Here is a 27,338-nt window from a genome sequence, read left to right as displayed (position 1 = left end):
GTGTAGAAAGCATCTTCATATGCTCTTTTGATCTTTCTTTAGAGTCACACTGTGGGCATTTTATATTTGTAAGTTAACATATTATTTATTTATTTTTTATTTTTTTTATGCTTTTTTTCCTACAACAATGTTTAATCTCCATGCTGAGAAGTCCCATATGACTTTTCCCCCCATGCCTTTTAAAATTAGGTGACAAAGTAGAAATCCAGTCATGAAAATAAAAAGGCAGAGGTGTATGAGCCCTGGCTCAATGAGACATATCAAATACATAGCATCCTGGTGTCAGAGGGCAGAGAGAACTGTCCTAGACAGTGTGGGGGAACGATGGACACCGCAGAGGTAAAAATTCTACTTCGTGATCACTCACACGTGAACAGTGCATTAGTCATTGAACAGGGGCAAGGAGAGGAGTACTGGAGGGTGGCACAGTTGTAATTCTCTATGAGGGCTGGGAACATATACTCCTGGATGGGAAATTTTAAGTAGCTATGTTTATTATTACTTTTTTCCAGCAATCTTGCAAGAGGCAGAAGTGTGACATTGAGTTGAGTGAGACGAGCGTGTAGGTGGGTTGGCTGAGGAGCCCTTCTCTTGATGCAGGCCTCCGGCTTGTCAAGGAATGGCTGGTTCCACTGCTGGGCCATGTTTACTCTTTTGCTTCAAGGAAAAGGGTTTCTTGAGGGAACAACTTTACCTCCAATAAAGATTTTTTTGGGTCCAGCTGGGTTACGTCTCTCCTAGGAAAGGTACTGAGTAACTTGAACTCGTCCCATGGAAATCCTTTGGAAGCAACAAAATCAAAGACAATCTGGAGCTTATTGCAGTCCAGGAACCGCCGCTCAAGGAACTCGCCACTGGGGGTCCGGATCCGCAGTTTGCTCACGGGTTCAGCATTTTCTTCCTTTGGTTCTGGAGGCAGGGCCTGCTCTAAGGAGAGCCGGATGGCCTCACGTTCCTCTAATTGTTCTTTGCGAATCTGCTCCAGACGGAACTGCTCTGCCATCTCTCGTTCATGAGCTTCCCTCTTTGCTCTGTCAGCCTCAAGTGAAAGGCGATAGGCCTCATCTTGCTCTCTCTTCACATTTTCTCTGGTTTCACGTTCATCCTCATCCTTTATATCTTCCTGTTGTTGGGCGGTGAAGATCTCCATTGCAGCCATGAGTCTCATCATTAACTCATCCACTGTTGTGTTACCTTGTATCACATTTAACACTTCGTTAGATGATCGCTTTCCCATAATAATCAGAAAAAGTGGAAACTGATCTGTTTCTTGAGTCCGGATGGTTTGTGCAACAACACTGCCAAAGTGTCTATTGCACATTGTCAGAAATCTTGCTCTGTTGGCGTCCTTTGTCAGATCCCAAGCCCAGGTTATAAAATTTTGACTCAGATAAGAGACAATAGATTCAGCACAAAGCATTTGTGAGCAGAACACGTTGGTTAATACACTTTCATCATGGTGGAGGTAGATAGCAAGAAGCTTTCTATCTGGCTTTCACATAGAAGGCCTCTTGAAAAGCAGCTTCTAATGAGCCAGTAAAAAATACAGGATGGCAGTCACCATATCTTGAAGAAAACTCTGCTGTAAATTGTAATAAGGCATCTCCTTCATTTTTTTGCGTTTTCTGGCATCATTGGAGATTTTCTCAGGGCAGAAGATGCCATGCCGAATACTTCTCCATCATCCACTCCAAATTCGGAAGCATCTTCAAAATTATCTCCATCGCTATCACTAACCATATGAACATCGGTGCTTTGCTCTTCGGACTGCTCCCGGGTCTGCACAGGTGAAGATCTTCTGCCCACTGTAAGTCGATGGCAGGGATAAGATAGCCCTGATTCAGCAAGACACATCGAGTCATCTGTGGCAGAAGTTGGCCAGCCCTCCCATAATTGATGGCGAATGGGGATACTCGTAAGGTCATGCACATTTCTCTTTACCTCTTGAATAGTACTGCTTCCTGAGAAGTTCAGGTTGTACTCCCGCTGGACTTCTCGGTGGGTGATGATCAGCATGAAGTTTTGATTTAATGACTCCTGCAGGGCACCAGCATGAGTAGATGACGAAGGTGGTGGCAAGTCTGGTGTAAGGACATAAAGACTGTTGTTTTTTGGCAAATGTAGTGATTTTAAGACCGTACTGTCTTCCACATCTCCGGTCTTCGAGCCTTTCAACAGCATTTTAGACACAGGAATCTGAAGTTCATTTTCTAGAATCTGTTTAATCTCTCCAACAGTACAGCTGTCTTCAAGTACCACATCAACATTTCTGTCTCTGTACTCAACCCTGAAGTTCAGCATCCGAGGTTGCCTTTCTACAATTTGCCTAGATGGCATTACAGGTCTAAATGCTGAAGAGGAAGAAGGAGCAGGAGCTGAAGCTGGGTGACTTGAATCAAATGCAGGTCCTGGTATAGTCTCACCTCCATAGTCACTTTGTAGAATGCCATTTTCCTGGGGTATTACACCATTGATAGCTGCCACTTAGTCCCAATTATTTTGCTTAAGCAATGTAATAGCTTCATCAATGTTTTCAATGCCAGTACATGCCTAGATATAATCTTTGTTTCAAACCAACCCAGGAACTTGGACAAGTCACTTCCTTTTTCTGGTCTCAACTTCCACAAAAGGAAAACTGAGAAGCTGGAAACAGATGATCTCTGAAGTCCCCTGAAAATCCGCCAGGATCATCTCCCGGTCCATGTTGGACGCCATGGCGGCTGACGAGTTCCACCAGTTAACATATTTTTTAAAAAGGAATGGTTCCACAGAAGAAAATTTTTATAGAGTCACATTTTATAGATATTGAAGAATTCTTTTTAGATTTCACTAAAATCCTAGGAAATTCACTAATATCTAGGACACCTTTTTATTAAATTATGTTTCTTGGCTCACATTCTTTATTAGAATTGAGATTAAAATTTTTTCCCCTATTTACCCAGGACAAATCCTAAGAACTATGATCCCCAAATGTGTATTTCTCCAATTTGACAGATGCAAAGAGGGCCAGTATTCTAAACAGACGCCATGTTAAAGACAGAGTAGCTTACTGGGACAGGCTGCAATGTTGGGTACAGAATGGTGGGGGTGGGTGGGATGGGAGTTAGAAATCATGCCCTTTACCTGAGATGTCTAAAAGGCATGCATTCTAAAACGCAAAGTTGTAAGACTTTCTTATAATGCTCTGCATGAGGCCTAAGTATTTCCAGCACACCTGTGTTTCTACTATGCACTTCTGTAAATACTCACTCATCACCTTTCTTCCCCCTGAGGCCACCTCCTTCAACAGAGAAGGAGCTGAGGGAATACTTGCTGAATGAATAAACTAATGGAACTGTGTACTCTTCTTATACAAACGATCTTATTTTCACTTCTCTGCTCTCCTTCTTCCTCTTCATCATGTTCCATCTCCACCAATTCCCTCACCTCAATCTGACCTTTCCATACAGGGAACTATGTATGGACTCATGCACTTCCACCTCCTCCATTTTAAGCTGCCACAGCTGCCAACAGTGGGCACCTTGGTACACAGCAATAGAAACAAAACCTCTTAAAAAAAAAAAAAAAGAAAAGAAACAAAACCTCTAACATGTTCTGCTTTTTAGGATAATGATTAATGATACTCAATTAATAAAGCATTTATTGTATCACTGAATATTGATATGATTCCCTTGCCTTAACACACTGTTGATACTTAAGAATCAACCAAAGATGTTTCACATACTTTGTAAACATCCTAGGATTTCATCTATATTCCCTATTTCAATTCAAAATGTTTCCTTCTCAGAGGCTTGGCATACTGATTTACAATAGAAATAATGACAGGACCTTTTTCAAAGTGATTGGAACCTTTCTGGTATAAACTTTATACAGCATAATGAATGTGTTGGCATTTGGTCCTTATTTGCATACTATAAAAATAAAACAGAGTGTACAACAAAGTCCCTGTTAAATTCACATTACCTGTTAAATGAAGATACTCAAAAGGCAATGTAACCTAATTAAAATCAAAAAATGGTATTCAAGCCTACTTATATAACTTCTAAGATAACACATATGCACTAATATTTGCAATGCACGCAAAGGGTATACATCTCATTAATTACACTGGAAAAAAATCCCCAGACTTCTTTGATCTAATCAGTCATTTCATAAAATTTTCTAATTCCAATATTAGCTATTTCAAATGTTGGGCTAAAGTCACTTTTGTCTATAATCAATGCACGAGCAATTCTAATCCAAAGCAAACTCTGAAGGATCTTTGCAGTTTAAAATTTGATGTTTTTCACAATAATATATTGAAAGTTTGAAAATAAGAAAATATTTCTTTTTTCTCGTAAGTGTTCCATTTTCTCATTGTTCATACTTTCTGGCTTGCTCATGAATGCACAGATGTTGACATCAATGCTGTTTTTAAGCAACAACAATGAGGTGTTTGTTTTGTAATCTCTTCCTCCTGTCTCCCACATATAATTACATGATCTTGGAAGCTTTCAAAACACATAGGAGAAAAGTAGCCTTTTAAGATGAAGTAATTGTATGGCTGGGGTTTGTAGTCTTCTAAATTAAAGGTAGATTATACATTTTTCCTACCATATAAGATTTGCTAATTTGAGAGTTCCTTTAAAAAATAAATTTATAAGCATACGCTTGTCTTAGGAATTATTGCATAAAGATACACACAATCAAGAGTTGGGGGAAAAGGTATTAAGACTGCAATTTTGGGTCATCATATGCTTTCTTTTTTAATATTTTCTATATATTTTCAAAACACATCATAAAAACTACAGCATTGATTGTTTTAATTACTTACAATAAGGCAAAGAACAGCCTCTAGAATAATTCAATTTAAGAGACAAAGTCTGGTTCAGAACCTTTTGAATTATTTACAACCACCGCCAATTGTTCTATCATTTAACGAAGGAAAAGAGAGGTATCCTTCCCTCCCCCACCATCAAGTCATCATAGTAGAATACTATAAAAGCTTGTGATGAGGATTTTAGTCTCAGATGCAGCCCATGTCCCCACATGTCTCATAAATTCTTCTAATGCATTTTCACATGCATGATCGTGAATGCCTATTCAGTGAAAAGGTTTACCATATGCTACATTTTTCAACTACCAAGAACAAAGGGCAAATGGTTCCTGGCCTTGTGTTTGGAACAAAAAGTATAAAAGCAAAAGAAAAACCTTTTACATTTTTACTAAATAAAAGAATGAATACAGATTGTAAAGACCCAGGGGAAGCTTCTTTTGGCACCATGCTGTTCATTCTTGAGACAAAAGTATTCAATGAGGGACGGATGAAGAAAGAGAGATACAGACTTAGTAGTCCTCCTGCTCACTTAATCCATTTTAGTAAGAAACTTTTTGTGCTACAGTACAGCATAAAGTATTTCCTTCAGTATAATTTCAGAGTGATATGAATTTCTGCTACTTCTTTAGGAAGAATTCACAATATAGTAGTTGGTTACTGTTAAGCGTTCTTCATTTATTTTTTCTTTTCCCCTTCAAGATACTGGCAGGTATGCCTCTTGAATCAAGCTAAACAATCCCTTTCCTTTTTCACTTTAAATATATTCTAATAACTCAGAGTACTATTTTTCTATTGAGAAAATAACTCAGAGGATTATTTCTCAATAGAAATTATTCAGCCAAGCCAGAGAGACTTACTGCATTTGTTAAATGTATAATAATTTCCTCCAAATTATTTATGTAAATAATATATGCATATGCATATATAGAAAACATATAAATTATATACACACATACATTTTTCCCCTCAATTAACTACCCCAATAACTACAATGAAACAGCCACCCATGAGCACAAATTACTCAGCCAAAACAGACACACAGACACACACACATTAAGAATCCTATAAATTGGAAGAAAAAAATCTTAGTATACAAATTTTAGGTTAAAATTTTTGTCCTTTCTATGCATAGTCCTTCTTTTCAAATTGTAACGTACTACAATTAGTCAATCAGTTGGTTACCAGCCTTGGTTGAGTGCACAAGCAATTTCTGGTAAAGTACTCACTATATCAAAATTCCATAGCAAATATGTTATAGGTGCTGCAAAGCTCATCATATGGAATGTTATCTCTATCTTATACTTACAGTATCTAAGAAATGACAGGAAAAATTCACTCACAGCAAATTAGTGGCCACATTTCATGTGTTACAGGACATATATAATTTTGGTGTGGTGTCGGTTTCATAGCACAATTTTTTTGATGTGTATCAGAAGGGACCCAAAGTGGAAAATTAACTAGACTTTCTAACTAGCAGCCTAAGATGCTCATCTAAAAATACTTGTGCCTTAATAGTGTTTTCCTTCTCATAGCAAATTACTCTGCCCCACTTCACTTCTTACTGCCCGATATGTGGTAACTAAAGAATTTCTAAGAGTCAAGTCATTCTAGGTGCAAAGCATTTTAGTTCACAACCTATATTTTTCTAAGCTTGCTAACAGAAAGCTGCACTGAATTATTTCTATTGCCTGGCTTGGGTTTTGGTCTGGTTTGAAGGGTCAGCTTCTTCATCTGGTCAATTCATCTTAAATAATTTTGGCAATGAATCTTTTTTAGGCCACTCTAAAGCATCATTATTAAACTAGGTATCTCATTCTTTTTTTAAAAAAAAAAAAAAAACACTCATCAAACCTTTAGTACTCTTTTGCTAGGTTTTCCTTTAATAAATTAAAATTTGTAGCACGACTGTTTTTACTTCATAGGAAGCAACTGCTCCTATAATTATGAGGAAGAAGGGAAAACATTCTTTACGGGGGGAAAAAACAAACTCTAGGAGCCATATAGGGTGAGAAGAGGGAAAGACTACAATCCATCTACATATTTTTCAAGGACTTCCTTACTGAAGCAAGTGTCATAGCACTGATTGATTCTAATTTAATCAGTTGATTCTTCCATACTCTCCACCCTGGAAACAACAATTCATTTAAAATAATAAAAACTCCTAAGCCTCTGGAGTTTTCCACCTTTAAATGGGATACTTATCGATAACATGGAGTCATCCAAGCCTTATCACTGATGATGTTTTTCCTGAGATCCCTGCACCCCTTCTCTGTGATATACTAGTGTGTGTGCATCTGTTTGTGTGTGTGTGTGTGTTGTGTTTACTCTTACAGCATGTACAGCATGTAAAGCTATGGATTTTATGAAGCAATGTTTTTTTTTAATTAATTGTTATTTTGTATGTGTTTGTCCTGTCTGCCCAGCAAATTGATATCCCTTTGATGGTGGGGATTCTTTCTTCTATACCTTATTGTTCCATGTAGAGTGTCTTACATATATTAGCTACACTCCTGATTAAGTAGATATGGCAGCTATTCAATATCATCTTACTATAAAAAAGATTAAGAAAATGATTAGTATAGCAAAAGTAATCCAATAATCCTGATGCTTAAAGAACATTGACTTTTTCAGTTTTCATTTTGCTAGATTTGGGAATTAAATCAGTTTTTGTTGAGAACCTGAAAAACATGTCACAATATAGAATGCTTAACAAAGAGGGCAATCTAATTCCTTATACCTTTGAAAAGATTTCAAACCATGTCATTCCATTTACCTATAAGGACTAAATTCACATGAATTAGCCTCTCACTCATGTAATGTGGTGTAGAAACTTATTGTCTTGTCAATGGCTCATGTAGAGCTATAAATTGGAATAGGTGAAGGAAATGTATCCAGTGACTACAGTAGATGGTGACAGTGCCAAATCCTTCCAGAATCACTGAGTAAATGCTTTGTTGTCCAAAGTGCCTTACCTGTAAGTTTAATCTATAATGATATTTAATTTTGAAAATATTATTTTGTTTTAGCTCCAAGGTATACAGCAACATATTTTTATTTGAAATGGATCCTAGAATACTTTGAGGCCATTAGCATAGCACTTCTCTTGAAGTACTTCTTTTGGTAGTTCGCAGTTGCCAAAATGTCACATTATTGTTGGTAAAACAGAAAACAAAAACACTTGTACCCAGAAATTATTAGGGATTTACGTCCTATAAAGCTATCTACAAATACAACATAATTTTAAACTATGAAAATGTTGTTCCACTTGTTACTGGGATGATAGGATTAATGTAAACCCTCTGAGATATCCTTAACCTGGAGGTGTCACCAAATGCCTCCTGAGTTCATCTCCAGCCTAAAGGATTTCTTATTGACTCATATTTTCATACCATTGGTTCTCAATCCTTACTCCAAAATATAGCCACACCAATATTAATCAATAATGTTTAATTTTCTAAGCAGTGTATGAAAGGATCTTGACAACTTACTATCTCTCCTGCTTGCTAGCTCTTTCACTACTGACAAGAAATACTCCTCAAACTCTACAAGAGAGGTCAGATGATATAGCGAAAGGACTATGGGTCTCCACACTTAGTAGCTGTGTACTGTCGGTGAGTTTCATTTTATAATCTCTTGAGTAAATTATCAATGTCTGTGATCCTCAGTCTCCTTATCTGTAACATAGGATTAATCATGCTCCCTTAGTGAACAGTTATTTTTTAAAGGATTTCTATTTATTAATATGTAAAGAAACAGATTGCTGTCTCTATCTCTATTGCTATGTCTAATCTTATCTCCATCTCTACTTCTATATCTGTATCTCTAAGAAATAAACATAATGCACTCAACAAGTATTAGCTAGGTCCTCTGCCTTTGCAATTCTCTAAAATTAGCATATATTTCTTACATATAAATACTGAATGAAATATGTAAATTTCAATTTCAACAAATAACATATTATAACACATGCCTTTAAACAGTACAACTGTGTTGGAAGAATGGTTGAGGGAAGTATAAGAAATACATTTCTTTTAAATAAAGCTATCTATAGTAAGCAGAAATTCTTTAAATAGATATATTCTGTTGCCTGGTTCATCTGATTTTGATTTTATTTTACTATGTTGTTTTTCCTTCAGTTTTTTTCATTATTGAAATACAAATATGCTTCTTATTAAAAAATACCTAGAACATCAAATCCCATGCAATAAGAGTGTTAACCATTGTAAACCCTGTCATGTCTCTGAGAAGCAGAGGAATTATCTTGTTATCAATTTAATAATGGAACATTGAAGTAAATGATGCCATCCACTGACACCAGTAACACTGTCTCTCTGGGGAAATTCCTGTCTGTGAGAACTGTCAATCTAGATGGATACGGACATATTAAACATACTCCCTTCAATCCATAAATCTACCCTTTCTGGGATGCCTTAATAAAAAGATTCCCTATTTTGATAAAGACAAGCTATGCAGGATATCTTGACATTACTATCTATAATCTCTATTTAAAAAAATTTTTTTGGAAGAGGTTAGTAAATAATTTAACATTTTCTTCTCCTTCCTTTTTTAGCATAACCCATATGTAAATATGTTTCTGCGGTTTTAGATGAATAAAGTAATAATAATTACACAGAGATGTAGGAAGTAGATAAAAGGTATTGTTTCAGCTATTTGCTTTGGCAAGCTTTTCACAGAACACAGTTTACCTTTATTAGTTTGCATTGAAATTGCCTCTAGTTCTAATTCAGATGGTTGTTAAGACAATTACTTATGTTAAAAATATGACACATTTTCCCATGAGAAAATATGACAAGAAAAGTAAAAGTTATAAATATATTATTAAATATATAGTAGTAGAAAAGAATGAAAATATTCTCAGTATAAAAATACATTGTAACAACAAACCAAAAGCCAGAAATCAGTTCATTTGCATTATGAAATTACCAAGATGTTTTGGTATCTGAGATTGTTGGAGCAGATTAAACTGCATAAGTGGACACACGTTTTAGTTCAAGACAAGAAGCAATGACATCCTCAACTCTTTCCTAAGGACTGAAAAAGGAAGAGTAGATATTGATAAAAGGAAAAAAAAAAGTGGAAGTAGGAATCCTAGAAAAGGCTCTTGAAACGCCAACTAATTTTGGACTCTTACTCCCCACAGGCACCAGAAATTCTATTTACCCAAAACCAAACCCATCATCTGCCTCCCCAGATCTTTTTCCTGCTGCATTCTATCTTCACTGAATGAGGTCATACAGTTGCTGGAAAAGAACTGAGAATCATTCAACAGGATTTTGCTACCCTTGCTATTTGAATAGTCACCATCTCTGGAAATTCTAATTCCTACACCACTCTAAAACTCATCACCTCTTCTGTGTCCATTACCTTTGTTCAAGCTGTTCTTATTTATCACCTGCACCAGATTCTACTATACCCCTGGTACAAGCAGCTATTTAATATATATAAATATAATGGCTTTAACCCTCACAACATTTTTATAAGATAGGCATCAACCTTCCCATTTTTAAAGGTTTTTAAAAAGTTAAAAATAACCTTTATTATAGGTTCGAGAATTGAAAGAAAGCCTAGAAAAATGCAGAATGAAGAATAAAAATCTATCTCCAACTCTTATCATTTGACTCTAGACCCTTTTCACAAATGTGAACCACTACTAATGTAGTTTATCTATATAAAAAATACATTTTTGTAGAAAACAGACCACAGTATGCACAACTGTTCTGCAACTTAATTCCAAAATTTATCTTGACTATTCAATAAATCAGCCTCTGTGGATATGTTCTTCCCAGTTTTTTTTTTTTTTAAGATTTTATTTATTCGAGAGAGAGAGAGAGAGAGAAGCAGAAACATAGGCAGAGGGAGAAGCAGGCTCCATGCAGGGAGCCCAATGTGGTACCCGATCCTGGGACTCCAGGACCACACCCCGGGCCAAAGGCAGGCATTAAACTGCTGAGCCACCCAGGGATCCCCTTTTCCCAGTTTTTTAAAACCACTAAACAATATCACAATAAACATTTTTTTACACATATGTTAGAGTAAATTCTTAATCAGATATTTGTATCAAAAGACACATGCATTCAAAATTGTATTGCTATGGTCAAATTATTGTGTAGAAAGGGTACAGATAATCTCACTAACAGTGGATGAAAATGGCTCTTTTCCTATATTCTATCATATTAATCAGAGTCCTGGCAAGAAGCAGATGGTACACTCAATTTGGGTAATTTGAGTAAAGATTAATGAAGGGGCTATTTGCAAAGGTAGGCTTGTGTAGGAAAACCACAAAAGACAGTGCAGGATATGAGAGGAGCCAATAGGGAGCCTTTACAACCCCAAGACATAAAGGATGATGGAGAGTGCCACCACACAGAGCCTGTGACTTCAGTAACAGGTATGGTGATCCCGCAGGGAAAGGTACCCTTCTGCCTTAATGTCTCTGGTCTCCCCTGACTGAGCCCAGTTGAAAGCAGGAGAACAAGGTAACCTGTTATTGCAGATCAGCCTTCTAGATAAAGACACTGTGGAAAAGAGGGGAGTAGATCTGAGCAGCAAATTGAAAGTGTCAACTATACTTTACAATTTTCTTAGTTGGAAATTAAAAAGTCTTTGTAAAAAAAGAGTCTGTGTATAATGCTAAAGCATGTAGATATTTTTATTCTGTCATCTTGGTTTCTGAACTATTTTATCCTCCTTTGCTAACTGGTTTTGTTGTCTCCACTCTTGCTCTGCTTCCATCAAGTTGCTACACAGCCACTCAGAGATCTCTCCAAAATGCAAGGGAAATTCTTATCATTTCTCTGTATAAAATCTCTCAGTAGCTCTTCAGGTTTCCACGCTAAAGTTGAAATTCCTGGGCAAGAATAAATGACCTTCACAATTGGGCCCCTGTGGTCTTGGGTCTCCAACTATCATGCGTGCTACGCATGCCTGCTACCCCAGTTTGCCTATTTGCATTCAGCATTCAAGGGGTACTAAGTCATTCAGTTACGAGTTATAAAACATTTTCTCACACTTGTATGTGACTGCATTACTATGCTAGCAGTGCCAGCTCCTCCTTTGCACACATGCAAACCTTTCAGTCATTCTTCAAGATATCACTCAAGAGTCCTCTCCCCTGGAAGGCTTTTCCTAACCAACTCTCCTCTTGGCAGAGTTAGGCACTTGGTACTCTCAGTCTCTAGGTGACATTGTGTGTTCTCACCTGAACATCGTTTTTTGAACTTGTTTACTTGCTTATCTTCCTCTTTAGGTTGTGAACAACTTGGGTTTGTTGCTTTTTCCCATTATTCACTTTCTCTTTGATATCCAGCACAGACTCTGATGTCTGACGGCCTAGTTGTGAGTCTTGAAGCCTTCATTAATTTGTTGTATGTACCTGTCGAAGTCTATTAATTTCTCCATCTTTTTAAAGCTATAAGTGGATATAATCACAGTGCCTTCCTAGGATTATTGTGAGAGTTAGAAGTTTTTAACTTTGCCAAGCTCTTAGCACTATGTCTAGCATAGAAGCTCTCGGTAAAATTAATGTCATTAATTTTGTTAGCTCAAGAATGTTTATGTATCATCTCAAGCCACCAAGGATCCTATTTCCAAGAGATTCAGAGTGACTATTTGCATGAAAACCTACTAGATTTCCCTGGAGATATGTGAAAAGGTTTGGGGCTTGACACTAAAACTCTAGAGGACATCAAGTTTAAGATTTCTAAGCAAAGAAAAACAAGTGACTGCCCAAATCTCTGGGTAACCAAGAAACAGGAGAGTAGTTACTGTCATTGTCCAGTTCTTGTTCATTGCATCATCCATAACACATAAGAGTGCCAAGCATATAACAAGTGGTAATAAATATTCATTGGAAGAATATATATGCCTTAGTTTGGAATACAAACTGCTTAACAGTATTGACCACTTGTGGCCTGAGGTGACATACAAGCCCTTCTCAGTGCCAGGGGAAAGAACTCTAACACCTCATAGGAAAGGAAACACACCATTCAAAGAGCATGGTGACAATCTGATGGTCTGAAAACCATGACCTCTGGTGGGAGGTTCTCCTTCAGCTTTGAGGACCTCATGGCAGGAGCAATAGAAAGAATGCTTCTAAGAGAAGAGGCAGGAAGAATTTCTATATGAGCTGAGGTTCTGAAATAGTAAGAATGAAATAGTAAGACATGTGAAGTACTAGCCTCTGAGGACAGGAGCAAGGAGATACAGAACAGGAGAAAAAGGGATTGGAATTCTGGATTAATACTGAGTGCTGCTTCTTAGTTCAAATACTCCTGAAATTGTGATTCATTTCTACTCCTTGTTTTTACTTTGGGAAAAGCAAGAGATGTAGAATTATCATCACCATTAATTGCAAGTGATATTAAAAATAAACTTTTAAAAATCAAAAGCCTATATTTTACATTATTATATTAATAAAGGTACCAATATTTGGATATGGAACTGTTTGTGGAGTTAGAAAATGCACATTTCAAACAAATAATATATTCATTAGGAAGAAGTGTACAATTAAAGTGAAGCATCCATCAGTGAAGCATCTGACTCTTGTTCTCAACTCAGGTCATGATCTCAGGGTGGTGAGATCGAGCCCCATGTCAGTTTCTGCGCTGAGCATGGAGCCTGCTTGGGATTCTCTCTGTCCTTCTCTCTGCCCCTCCCTGCTCATGCTCTAAGTAAATAAATAAAATATAAATCTTTTCTTTAAAAAATTTTTTTGATCTAGGTCTGAGATTTCTCATTTCCAATTCCATGGTGTTATTGGGTCAGTGGCATTTCCCTAAGATCCTGCAGGTCAGAATAGAGACCTGGAACACACGACAGGGTGGTGGGCTCTGGTGCTTTATTCACTGAACATCTACTATGTGCTGGGAACAGTGCTAAATCCTAGGTATACAATAGGGAAGACAACAGATGTGATATTAGCATACATACCTCAAGATTATGGTCTGGTGGGGACTAGAAACATTCAAAGAATATAACAAAATGGTGTCGGACTACAAACTGTTATCAATGCTGCAAACAGGTTGCTATGCTAAACAAGTATATAAACAAACTAATTAATTAATTAATTAACGGCTACTTAAAATTGATCATCCTTTCAGGTAATATCTCCTCAAAGAAGCGACCTGCAAATGGGAATCTGACAGAGGGTTGGAATTTGTTGGGTCATTAACGGCCAACTTCAAGTAACAGGAATATCACGTATCAAGGCCCAGATGAAGTGAGAAACAGTCATGTTGAAATACATAAAAGAAGACTAGTTTTGCTGGATGGTAGTAACTGAGGAGGGAATGAGATGAGATGCTGTCAGGGGAGCAGATAGCAGTCACAGTAAAGTGTTGATCCTAGCAAGAGAAACCATATTGAGATGATTTTACTGGGCATGACTAAAAAACTCTCTTAACTCTCCTATGCTGGCTTATGTCCATCTTCTTCAACTCAAGGATGGAGTTAAACAGAACTGAATTCTTGATTTTATTCAAGTATGTAGGTAACCAGATATCCATCCTGTAAGCTCATTTTCTGTCTGGTTCGTGTCTGGCCAAGTGGGAGGAGGGGTATGATTATGGCTAAGCGGAGTAGGTGGATGGAAAGCGGCAACTTCTTTTGTTCCTTTCCTTTCAGACCTGATATTATCCTAAAGAAGAGAGTACAAAATGACATTGCATCCCTCCTGCTGGGGAGAGTGCAGAATTGGTCATGGGCAATTGTGAGCGCTGAGCTGACATAGTACCCTGGTGACCTGAACGAGTTAATGCATTGTCCAGAAGCTCTAATTTACAACCAGGAAGAATCTGGAGCATTGAGAGGCAGATTGAATAGGTCCATTTTTACCCATTGTGATTTCAGTGACAGGTCCGGTTTGCTCTAGTCTAAACTGACTCACCAAATCATGCATTCAGACAATTAAATCACTGACCCTTTGACATTTTGTAGAATCTTTGCAATGTAACACAGCACTGTCACTTCAGGTTCCAGCTTTATATGCCCTTTACTTTCCAGTTCTCTTCTCTTTTTAGGCATTTTGCACTAAAAATCTTCTTTGACACTCATTTTTAAATAAGATATTAATACTGTTTCTTATCTTTCTATTATTAGCCTGTGAATGTAATACTTAGCTCATAAGCTTGCTATAAAAACAGATATACAACCAGAAATACAGCTAATCCTTTTGATTCTAAGATTTGTACCTCTTTCATACACCAACACTAAATCATATGTTTGTCTTTTTGTGTAGAACTTTCTTAGTGTATAATACACTTATTATAATACATTTATTTTCACCTACTGGTTTTGAAACACAACTCCAATAAAATATATAGCTAAAAACAATGGAAAAAATGCTTCTAGGGCAATTCATAAAACTAACTAAAATCATATCTGGAAAAAAACTTGGCACTCTTTCAAAGGACAAGTGGAAAAGTAGTCCCCATAATAATAGGTGTTTAATGGTTACATGGGGGAGCTCCAGAACTTCTGTGAGGATGATTCATGGAGAAATGGCTATGATACTGCTGGATGGACATGGGACAGAAATGTGTCTACACGAATAGAGATAACAACTGAGAGTGGTAGTTAGAATACTGTTGGCAAAGAAAATATAAACAAGCTACAGATAAGAAAGAGAAACACAGATTAGAAACCAGAGCTGCTAGACTTTGAGAGAAGGATCCTTTGGCCTCACTAGTTAAACTGTATCATCAGAACCACAGTACAGAGAAAATAGAAATTGGTTATAGTACTACACATCTTTTAGTATTTGTTACACAAATATTTACAGTGAAATTCTCTATGACACTCATTACAGAGTTTTGGCTCATAATTCTGACAGGATCCTTCTGCCACCTTCATAAGATCAATTCTAAAAAGCCTTCTCCCCCTTCTCCAGACACCAATATTAGCATATGGTCTAGTGGGCCCATGTTCTAGATTCTTATGCCCACAGTGAACTAAATCCAAATGCTGTTTCATTGAAGTAAATTTTTCTTAAGTGTTTTCTACAATATGCAAACCTAAACAATTAAGAGTTCCAGACTGGCCACTGGAGCTTCCCATACGATCTTTATTCTAATGTGTTCCAAATGCACAGGCTAACCAATCAGCACAGCCTTTAGCACAGGCTAAAAAAATCAGTTTTTCAGATTTGAAGTGTTTTTGTATTTAAGAATATATAAGACTATGACAATAGAATAACATTTATTAAATATATATTAGATAAAGAGTCTGCCTTGGAAATTTAGGGCATGTGATAACTATGCTTATGGTAGTATATTATAAAAAATTGAAAAAATGTTTTGGAGAATGTATTCATTAATTTAAAATCCCCAGAAAATAAATATGTGTTCATTTGGCATACATAATTAATTTTGTTTTATTAAGTATAGATTAAAATTAGCATGATAACTACATGTTACTAAAATACTTCAACTTAAGAAAAACAAATGCAAAATATCTAGTCTCCTCCTTACAACAATACAATACAATAGATTATTAAGCTGATCTCTTTATTAAACTGATGATTTGCCTATTTAGAACCTTTAGGTAAAACACAATTGGGCAAATCAAGAGATTTCAGTGTAACATGAGAATTCTATAAAGCAACAATTATCAAAGTAGACAGCAGAATTATTGTTATTGTCTTATTAATTAAATATTAGTCAGGAATATTTTATTGCTAAAACTATACAGATATCAGAAGAAAAGAAAAAATTAGAGATTTCTACTCTCTTTTTATGACCACAACTTTTTGAAGACTGTAATCTCCTGTAACGATCCAGCTCTTTGTTACTCCAGAGGAAAATTTAGAAAATACATTTTATAGAAACAGATGTCTATGATTAGTAAGTTTTCATATATGGTTGTGCTTCTGCATTACAGATAAACTTCAATATAGATAAAAGTATATCTGGCATTTTACAAAACAGACGTCATCTAAGCATGCAATGGCTTTATTCCAATCCTCTCACTCTGATCAAGTCCTTCTTCATAAGATCCTAAAAATGTTCTTACTTGAACCTTTGACAGAATTCTTTTAATTATTCTCTTTTTCACAAGTTTCAAACCTCGCCTGCATTTTAACTGCACAATTTCATACATATTATACATACTGGCTGCAGTTAGCTGAAAAATAAATCTACATCTTCTGAATTCTTTACAACTCAATCAAAGAACCTAGTAAAGCAAACATAAAAAATCATAACATATGCTACTTATATGACTGATGCACACAGATGTTTGTTACGCCATTTCCTCTAATTTTCACTATTTTCTTTTTTTTTCAAAATTAAAAGAATTAATTGAAATTATTGTTTATTGATTATAGGTCTGAAAGAAGAGTTGTAGAACCAGGAGTGGGCTAAGAGTTGGAGAAAACAGAGAGGAATTAAGAGGCAAGAGCTCATGGACATGTCAAAAAGCACATATGGTGGTGGATAGGGGCTTTAGTTCCAGTAATAGGACCTCAGCTTTCAAGATAGTAGAGGTGGAACATTTCCTTAGGAAAACAAGGACAGGAGCTGTCTATAGAAGAAAGGTAGTGAGACGGGATGGCAAAAATAATCAGGGGATAAAAAGTCAAGATATGATAACAAAAACCATAAATGTTGATGTTAGAGTTGCCTACAATGATGGCAGATAAAGATTGAAAGTCATATGAGAAAGTTCTCATAAATTTTTGCAAGTGAGAAGGAAGAAGAGATGACAATGCAGAGCAAGGAAGAACGTGGCTTAATCTCATGACATATGGCTCAGTGACAAGGCATAGTTAACTACATACCTACAAGTGGAGTGGGAATCCAGAAGAATGCTGGTTACAACTACTGGTTTAAGAATAGATATGTGGTGTGTAGTGGTGGGGAGGGGAAGGGAGAATGGAAAAAAAAGGACTTCGATTTGAGAGAGTTTGAGGAATGCTCCCCTTTTTCAAAGGAAATAGATATTTTATTAAGGTAGATATTGAGAGTCCAGGAAAATATTAAGGTTATCAAGAGATGTCAAAAGGATACAGGTTTCAGAAGGAAAAGTAGTTAAAAGGAAGTTTCTATAGGAAGGAGCAAATTTAAGTCCTATTGGGTGATAACTGATTAGAGGGAATGAACCTGAAGCAATGGTGCAGGACTCTAACGACAATATAAGGAGGGCAAATAAATCAGTGCCTGTCCAGATTCAGGCCATTTAAGACTATTTGGAATTTTGTTTTATACAATGTTCCTGCAAATTATGACATGAGAGATTTCAGATTCAGAATGGGTAGGGGAATTTCAACATTAATGCAGTCATAGAATATGTAAATTAAGTTGATCCTACATTATTTCATATTTAATCTTCAAACATGTTCTTTGGGAAAATTCTTATTAACAACCACTGACTTCGGATACTACGACACAAAAGGAAAGGCACAGAGCCAATGATTTGTTCTGTATTTGCTTGTGGTTTTTTTTGAAATTAATAATCTGTTTGTTGGTATATCCATCTTTCAGATATTTGAAGTGTTGAGAATTAGACAAAAATGACCTTTCTCGCCCCCTCATTATTATCTCAAGATCCAACATAAACCAACTTCTATTTCTGCTTGGTCAAATGACTGACATTTCTGTGTGCCCAAAGATCTATACCTTCATCACAGACAGGCTATAATACAAAACTCCTGTTTGTCTATTCTAGGAAATTACTAAGAAAACATAACCCCAATCCTTCACTCTACACTAGGTACCAAAATAATTTCACAGCTGATTTAAAACTCTTACCCTCATCTTCATGCCCCAAGTGCAATGTGACCTGTCTAGCCAGGAAACTAACAGAGCATTCTCTCCCTTCCTCTTTCTGCAGTGTGTTCCCCAGCTCCCAGCAGTGGTCTGTTCCCATAGTTAACCTCACAGACAAGATAAAGCTTTCTTGCCCAATGAAGCAAGAAGAAAAAAAATCTCTCTCTGAAAATGTACCTCTGTCTCAAATTTTTTTTCCAGAAATAGATATTAATCCTGCCCCTTTGCCCATTCAGCCAATAGTCAAAGAACCTCAGAATATAAAAATTCTCAGTAATTTTCTATGTTGCTCCCATCAAACCATTTCATTACATATGACTAAAATGAAGTAGGGAACAGAAAATAGTATGTATTCACCTCTGGAATGATCTCATATATTTTCTGAGCAAGAGATCCCACTGGCTTCTCTTATGTGCAATTCAAAGATACCTAAAGAAATGACTAAGTATTTATGGTTCAGTTAAAATGTAAAAGCCTTTTCTTCTACTATTCAATACCTACTGCAAAAATACTACTGCAACGTAAGTTACATGTTCTCAGCTGCAGGGAGAGATCCATTTAATCAAATCATTGTCAGAAATGCAGCATCTTCAGGGCCATGATAAAATCGCCAATCTCTTTGTTTAGGATAGGACTGTGACTTGCCCAAGTTCATAGAGTCGGCAACAGAGTTGTAAAAGACTCTAGTTTTCCCAAATCCTAGTCCAGCATTTATTCATTTATTCCCTATACCTCCATGATTTTCCCCCATCTATCCTTCCCACCCCCCTCAGCCAAACTGCAGGCTTCCTAGTCTATGAACCAGTTGATTGAAATTATTTTAGAAAGTCAGTTCTTCAAATTCTAAACATGAAAAACAAATAGAAAGACACCCCCCAAAAGTTAATAGTCAACAAATATTTATTTGTGTGATTATAATGTAGCAGGCACTATAGAACAAAATTAATAAAATGGAAGCAGTGGGGTTAAGAAGGAAGTATATTTTGTTCAGACAGGGAAGTTTCAGAGTTTGAGCTCATTACTTACAAGTAACAAGGGGATTATGTGCTAATACACAGCTAAGACTGAAAAGTCCAATCGACCAGCCAAGAAACAACAACTAAAAGCAAAACAACAAAAGCTATCTGGGTCTTCAAAAAAATAACTTGATAACAGCTCTTACACAAGTAAATGATTCGTATAATTTGAAAATAAACATGTTGAAAATCTAAGAAGTCCTTAATTTTTTTTCAGTGCGTGTAGGTGTTTTTAAGTTTATTATGTGAGTACCATAAGAAAGGTTTCTTTTCAGAATGTGCATATGGTTATGACAATACTGCTGTATTAATTTGAACTGAGAAAATGGCTAGCTTTTACCAAATAGAATATTGGATAAATAAGGTATTACAATTTTTAAAGCATTTAGAAAATTTTACAAGGATGCAAATGACAACAAAATATGATTTCAGAAAAATTTAAGAGCATAAGTAGTAAAATAACATTCTTAGAAGTGGATGCAAGAGGGATGCCTGGGTGGCTCAGTGGTTGAGTGTCTGCCTTTGGCCCAGGGCATGATCCTAGAGTCGCTGGATCAAGTCCCACATCAGGCTCCCTGCATGAAGCCTGCTCCCTCTGCCTGTGTCTCTGCCTCTGTGTCTCTCATGAATAAATAAATAAAATCTAAAAAAAAAAAAAAAAAAAAAAAAAGAAGTGGATACAAGAGAAATTTGAAGTTTGGTAGAATTAATACAAATTATTATGAAGCTTTTATAATTGTGCAGAGAAATGTTAAATGTTTAGCTCAAATTATTAATCAGTGTAACATGATATACATTTTAGTAAATTTGAGTTAATGAAGACAATAAAATTATATTATGAGTATGACTGGAAAGATGAATATGGTTTATAATTTTTTTTATTTCACATAATTTCATTTTATTTTTTACCTAATCAACTTGTAGCCTTCTTAAATTTTTAATAAATTAATACTATATTGGTAAATATCTTTATGTAAGAAATAAAGTGAGCATAAATTTGTCTGCCTTAATCATAAATAGAAAGAAGTATTTATTACAGTTTGCAATTTATTCTTTCTTTTCTTTCCTCTTCCTTTTTTTGCTTATTGATTTTTTGGTCAGAAGGCATGATTAAGTAGGTATTGTCATAGGTGACTGTGCTATCTATCAGAGAGACTAAAAACGTTGGATTTTGATTCCTGGCTTTGCCCCTTTCTAGTGTTTTTATCTTGGGTGAGTTGCTTTTTAGTTTCCAGGATTAGTTTCCATATTTGTAAAGTGAGAAAATAATACCCCCTGTTTAAAATTGTGATGAGCATTAGCGATCAAGTGTGTCTATTACTCAGCATAGCAACTGGAACATGATGGATAGTTATTACTAATGAATTTAGTCATCATTAATTATTATACCCTGACTAATAGATATTTGCAACATATAATTCTAAAAGATGTGCACCTGGGCTTTAATACTATTCTCTTCAATGTATTTTATTTGATGGTGGGAGAGGGAAAAGGGAGGAGAGGAATAACCAAAAACATCTATCTAGAAAAAGAGGCATGGTGTCCTTAATAAATGTGGACAAACTGAATGCTAATTTGCATAACTTTGGGACCAGTATCTTTAACCTTCATTTTTTTCCTTAGTAAACAAACAGATTGAGCCAGATGATGCTTGATAATTAATGATTCAAAGATTCCCCGGCATTCAAGGACTCTATGATTAACAATTCAGTTATGTTTATTGAGAATGCTAAAAAATGGCAACTCCAGTTTTTTCTACTAACATCAGCTTTCCCTCTAAGATTAGAAGGCTGTTCTGGTGATAATTGGGAGTAAATTTTAACATAAATCAGAAAATCACAGCAATTGCATAGAAGTTCTTTAGTTAGAACTACGAGCATCTGATATTGCCCTTAGAGAATTCCAGCGTGTGATTTGCTGTATTATATGTAATCAGTTACTGGTAGACTTTGATAGATTTGGTCATCTGTTTCCTAGACTCGGCCAACATGGCCTTGGGGACATGGATTTTAAATAAGAATAATAATTTAAACAAAGTATTTTGACAGTTGCCTTAAAAAAAAAAAAAAACCTTTTATGGCAAGTGTCCTTTATTTATTTGCTGATTCTTATAGATTGTTGAAAATTTTAAGAAATGTACATTTCCACATGAAATTTAATTATAATGTATATGAAAGAGAAGCAGTTGAACTGGACTGAGCATGCATGGAGCATGGTCATAGGAACACCAGGGAACAGAGACCTATATGCAAAGAATGACAAGACACAGTGATGTATGCATTGAAGAACTATAATTATCCTTCCCCACATCTGGTTACTCTTATCAAAATTCTAGTTTACATCTATCTATATGCCTTTTTAGATTTGTAAAAACTGCCTATATATGAATCAACCTTTTTCAGAAGGTAGAAAAAGTGGAGCCCAAGGGTGCAAGAGAAAAAAGAGAAATAATACATAGTAGAAAAGGCTTAGGAATTTTTGCCAGATAATCTTGGAAAAGACTATAAAATGGGGCCTTAGAATTAGAATAGACCCCTAGAAAAATTCATAAAAACAAAAAAGAAAAACTAATTGAGCTCCTACTATGCACTAGCTACTATTTGAGGGGGTTGAGATTCAGGAATAAAAGAGAAAAAATTTAAAAGATATCTACCCTGGTGAAAATTATAAGTTTCATGAGAAAGGAGAAAGAGTAAGTTTCTAGAGAAGGAATAAGTTTCGTGAGAAAGGAGACCCTGTCTTTTTCATTCAATACTCTGTTCTAAAATAGTGTCTGATACTTACTACATATTGAAAAAAAATTGGTAGAATAAAATTAAAAAAAATAAAGAGATACTTTCAATAGTAAAGAGTATTACTGGGTTTTGGGATAAGGGACAGCCTTCCACATGGGGATCATAGAAGGCCACTGTAAGATGGTACCATTTGAATTAATAATTTATGTCCAAATCTCTTGTATTTCTTTATAAGATTGAATTTCATCAATACTAGAGCATTTGATGTTGTCCCACAGATTTCAAACACTGTGACATGTTCTTTGATTTTTCAGTTTGGGTAACTTCTCTTATTCTTTCTATTCTTTGATTCTTCCCTCTGCCATATCCAGGCTCCCATAAGCCTATCCCATTAATTTTTCATTTCTAACACAGTATTCTTCATTTATTTCCATATGGATCTTTTTAATACTTTACGACTCTGATAAAATTCTGTATCTTTTCATGAATGCTTTTCACTGGAATTTTTTTCACATTTATCATGGTAGTTTAAAGTCTCCATCTGATAATTCCAACCCTATCTATGAATAGAACTGCAAGAAAATTTTCTTGACTCTGGGCCACATTGTTTCTTTTTCATGTCTTATAATTTTTTATTGTATGCCAGATAGTTTGTACAAAAGAACAGTAGAGGTGTGCCCTGGTAGCTTAGTCAGTTAAGTGTCTGACTCTTGATTTCGGTTCAGGATATCATCTCAGGGTTGCGAGATGGAGATTCACTCCACCTCCAGGCTGGGCATGGAGTCTGCTTAAGATCTCTCTCTTCCTCTCCCTGTACCCTACCCACCCTAAAAAAAAGAACAGTAGAAACTTACATAAATAATAATTACCCCCAGAAAAGGGTGCACTTCTTCTATTATCAGGTTGCTAATGTAGGAGACTAAGTTGATGAAATCTTTTGTTGAGTCTGGGCTTTGTTGTGGTTTTACTTAGATTCAGCTTTCCATTGGCTTCAAATGTTTTGATGGCTGAATCAGAACTTTTCTTTTCAGTAGGTCTTGGGAACTGAGCCCCAGAGAGACTCCAGAGTCTCTTTATCACAATTAGGCCAGCCACCAACTTTCCAAACCATGGGATATCTTTTGCTCCTTACACACCCACTGCCAGCTTTTGGTGTTGCTAAGGAGTTCTCTTTGCTCTGCAGTCCCACACTGGCTTTCTGTGCTTCAGATTATCTTTCTTCTGAGCTTCCCTTCCTCAAAACTTCAAAAGAGCCATGCAGCACAACTGGTAAAGGCCTAGAATGCCTTGCTGCCCAAGCCTTCAGCAGGGCTCTGCCCCGTAATTGGAGAAGATTGTGTTTACCTCAGAGAGGCTTTCTCTCAGTTTGGATGCCTTAGCCCCACATATGGGAGGCTACTCAATGAAGTAACATGGGTAAGAGCTGCTTGCTAAAGACTGACAAAGTCTGTGTCTGGGATCCTTATATTTTCACACACCAGACCACTCCAAACACAACCATTAAATGTTTTTTAAAACTTCACTGGTTTCTCTTTGATGACTTCCTTTCCCTCCCATCATTTCAGCAGGGAGCAAAGCAGTCATGTGTTTCTTCTCTCCAAAAGAGAGCTTATCACTTTCTGGAATTTAGTTCATTTAGGTTAACTTGCATTTTCAGATCTTTGCTAGTTGTTTTTTTAATTTTTTTTTAAAGATTTTATTTATTTGAGAGAGAGTACAAGCAAGGGGGAGGGGAGAAAGGACAAGCAGACTCTCCACTGAGCACAGAGCCTGACCAGGGGCTCGATCCCAGGACCCTGAGATCATGACCTGAGCTGAAGGCAGACACTTAACCCACTGAGCCACTGAAGTGTCCCTCAGCTAGTTTTTGAAAAGTCAGATTTTGCAGTTTATCTGACTTGTTCTCCTTGTTAGGGTGGCAGTGGTGATTTCTCTGGTTTTCTACGTCTGAAGGAGAAGCAGAAGTCCTGCCTCAATTTCAAAGTCACAATCTAACCACACTGCCATCTATCTTGGCTGTTTGAGTTGGGAAGTTCTTAGAAGGCGGTAACCAAAGACAACGGCAACAACTCTACAAGACACGACACAAAACCCTGCGTTTAAATAGTACGTATGAAAGTATATGAAATGTGAAGTATTTGAGATGTAATTACAGTCTAGGTAACCATAACAATTATTGTTATGCACTGCTATAGGTCATTGTTTGTGTTGATTTCTACACTCTTTCCAACAATTCATTAAAAAAATGATCACACATATAACTTTTCCAATCTATAAATGTGTTCACTTCCTATATTAAAGCACCTTCCCCTGCACCTTGTAACCCAAGAGCCATAACTAAATCTACAATTTAAACTAAAACAAGCACAAACAGTCACTGATCATTTTAATATTGAGGTTTTAAAGGACACATTATGAAGAAATTAAAATGCAAAAAGCAGCACAAAGTTAAATTAAATTATTTATTATGGAAAGATTAGTCAATCTAGTTACTTCCCTAAATTTTGCATGAATAAAATATTACAAAAAATTTCCTTTTGGGTGATCAGTATATAGATCAGAAACTCCCTGAAGAAGCTATATTAATAAAGTTAACTCATTCCTTATTAATGCTCCAGGCATTTTAACAACATGCGAAGTGAAATATCCACCTCAAAAAATGACTGTAATGGTAAGTTATTTCTTTGCTTCACATACACAATGGATAATTAGTTCAGGAAAAAAATCTCAAAGGGAGAAAAAATAGCCAACTGTGAAATTCACAAATACTTTTCTTGGATTGGGTACAAATGCTATTCAGGCCAATACCAGGGATGCATAAATTCTTTCTATCCTATTTACAATCCAGTCTTGATTAGTTAGGAGCTCATTTTCCAGTTTGCGAATTATCTAGGTCTTTGATTCTTCTCTTCCCTCTGGCTGATTACCTTTACCATTTCTCTGCTCATTAGCACCTCCACCAGAAGGGGAAGAAAATCCAGGTGAAAAGAAAAAGCGAATCATACGTGAACATCTTCAACTACTCTGAAGCTTGTCTTTTTAAAAAAATGTTAATTTTCTATTGTAAGTGTATGTATGTCAGATGTTCTGTTATCAATATGAAAGTCTACCATTTACAATCTGAGAAAAATCCTTGAGAAATTACTTACCTTCCCCGAGCTATCAGATTCTAGTATGAAATGAGGATATTTTCATGCCTTCCTTACAAAGTCATTATGAGGTCAACTCAGAGAAATAGAGATTTGTGTAATAATAAATGGGTATACACAATTAGTAAGTTATTTTGTTTTAAGTTGCAAAACTCCTTTTCAATTTTTGCTTCTTGTACTTCCCTTAAGATTTGGGGTTTACTTTAGCAAAAAGCTCATTGTCAAAAGATGTTTGTTTTTTTCCTTTTCTTCTGTTCCTTTTTTTTTTTTTTTTTTTTTTTAAGTCCTTCCATTTATCTCTAACACGAGTATGAAATGCACTCTTGGTATAAAACTAGAAGATACTGGTAAAAATACTGTATTGTTATTGATGAATTCCATTCATCAACTCTTCCCTGTGATTGAAATGGATAATTGCAAGTTCCCTGCATAGATATACATTATTCCTACTAACATGGCCCTCATTCTAATGTATATTTTCATAACTGCAGTTTTTAAAATGAAGACAAATCCCACAGAATACAATTTTCAGTAATTTGGAGGGTTCATTGTACATATTTGTTTTTTCAAAGTTTACCTCATTTGTAAGACTGTTTGGTTTGCCTGGTGATTAAATCAGTTGTCCAAGGCCTCTGTGACATTTTCCTTTTAGATGGTTTACAATTAATTAGATCTTATTTGTAGGTCTCAGATAGAGACTCAAATTCTCCTTAAATGGAATCAGTTATCCAACCATAAATAATGGTTAAAAAAAGAAAAAAAAAAAAGTCATTATATTACACTATACAAATCTTTAAAATAGCACTACTAGTTTTTATTATTGTTTTTTTAACTCTCTTAAAGATTAAAGAGAATACTTCCAAGTAAATGTCTTAAAAGACCTAAGGGGAAAATATGAAAATAGTTCCTTGTGAAAAATAAATCTCTGGAATATTCCCTGTAGGGTACAATGTAAAAGAATAAAATGCCTAGTGGCAAAAAAAGAAGCTGGGGAAAAAATGTTGTCTATCAGCATGCTCCTATCCTCTCCAAAAAGTAAAATAGGATAAGCAGTTTGTAACAAAGTATATGCAACACATATAATTGTAGTGTCTTATGTTAAATAAAAACCTTCATATTCCCTCCTACTTTTAAGCCTCTCATAAAACAGTAGTGGTTTCTTTTTTCTGTTTTTTAAATGTTCCTAACTTTAAGATAAAAAAGATATATTTTAGGAACTTGCACGGGGCGAGGAGAAGAGAGTAGAAGGTTTTATTTGATCCTTTCTCACTCCTGGTTTCCTGAATATATTAAGAGTCGAATGTGTTTGAGTAGAGTTCTCTATAAAAACATTAGAACGATGAGAGATTTCCAAATCGGCATTAAGTAAGTGAGACCACTGAACAAAACTCAGAAGCTATTTGAGTATGGAGAGGGTTTCATTTTATGACATGGTCTGGTTATGTAGCAAACATATACAATATATAAATTGTTTCTATTGCCTCTCTCATGAGCTAGTTTATACCAAGAAAGAGTCTAACTTCAATGCATCATAGCCATCCCCAGGGTCTCTTTCAACATGGTTCAGTGTATTCCATGCCATACTTCCAAATGGAGAAGAAAATATTGGTACCCAAAAGGCAGCCTGACAAATTACAAAGTAAAGGGGAGTTTGAGAAAAAGTATGTTGTAGGCAGTTAATGCCTGTATAATGTGGACTATTTAAAAAGCTTTGGGGGATCCCTGGGTGGCGCAGCGGTTTGGCACCTGCCTTTGGCCCAGGGCGCGATCCTGGAGACCCGGGATCGAATCCCACGTCGGGCTCCCGGTGCATGGAGCCTGCTTCTCCCTCTGCCTATGTC

The 27,338-nt window shown here is 35.9% G+C and overlaps 2 protein-coding genes across 5 annotated transcripts in view; both read right to left on the bottom strand.

Moving 5' to 3' along the window:
* Positions 1-27,338, bottom strand: part of DPYD (dihydropyrimidine dehydrogenase) — a 791,077-nt gene that overhangs the window by 281,543 nt on the left and 482,196 nt on the right. The gene's annotated exons all lie outside the window — the stretch shown is intronic.
* Positions 520-2,715, bottom strand: LOC100684252 (FAS-associated factor 1-like). Its single transcript, XM_038541704.1, is given in 4 exon segments — positions 520-1,490; positions 1,492-1,616; positions 1,618-2,550; positions 2,620-2,715. Coding segments are annotated over 4 exon segments (1,998 nt in total). The 3' UTR covers positions 520-646.

The sequence above is a fragment of the Canis lupus genome, chromosome 6 (assembly GCF_011100685.1).
Source record: "Canis lupus familiaris isolate Mischka breed German Shepherd chromosome 6, alternate assembly UU_Cfam_GSD_1.0, whole genome shotgun sequence".
In the NCBI taxonomy this organism is placed as follows: domain Eukaryota; kingdom Metazoa; phylum Chordata; class Mammalia; order Carnivora; family Canidae; genus Canis; species Canis lupus.
This window is presented reverse-complemented; position numbering and strand designations above follow the sequence as displayed.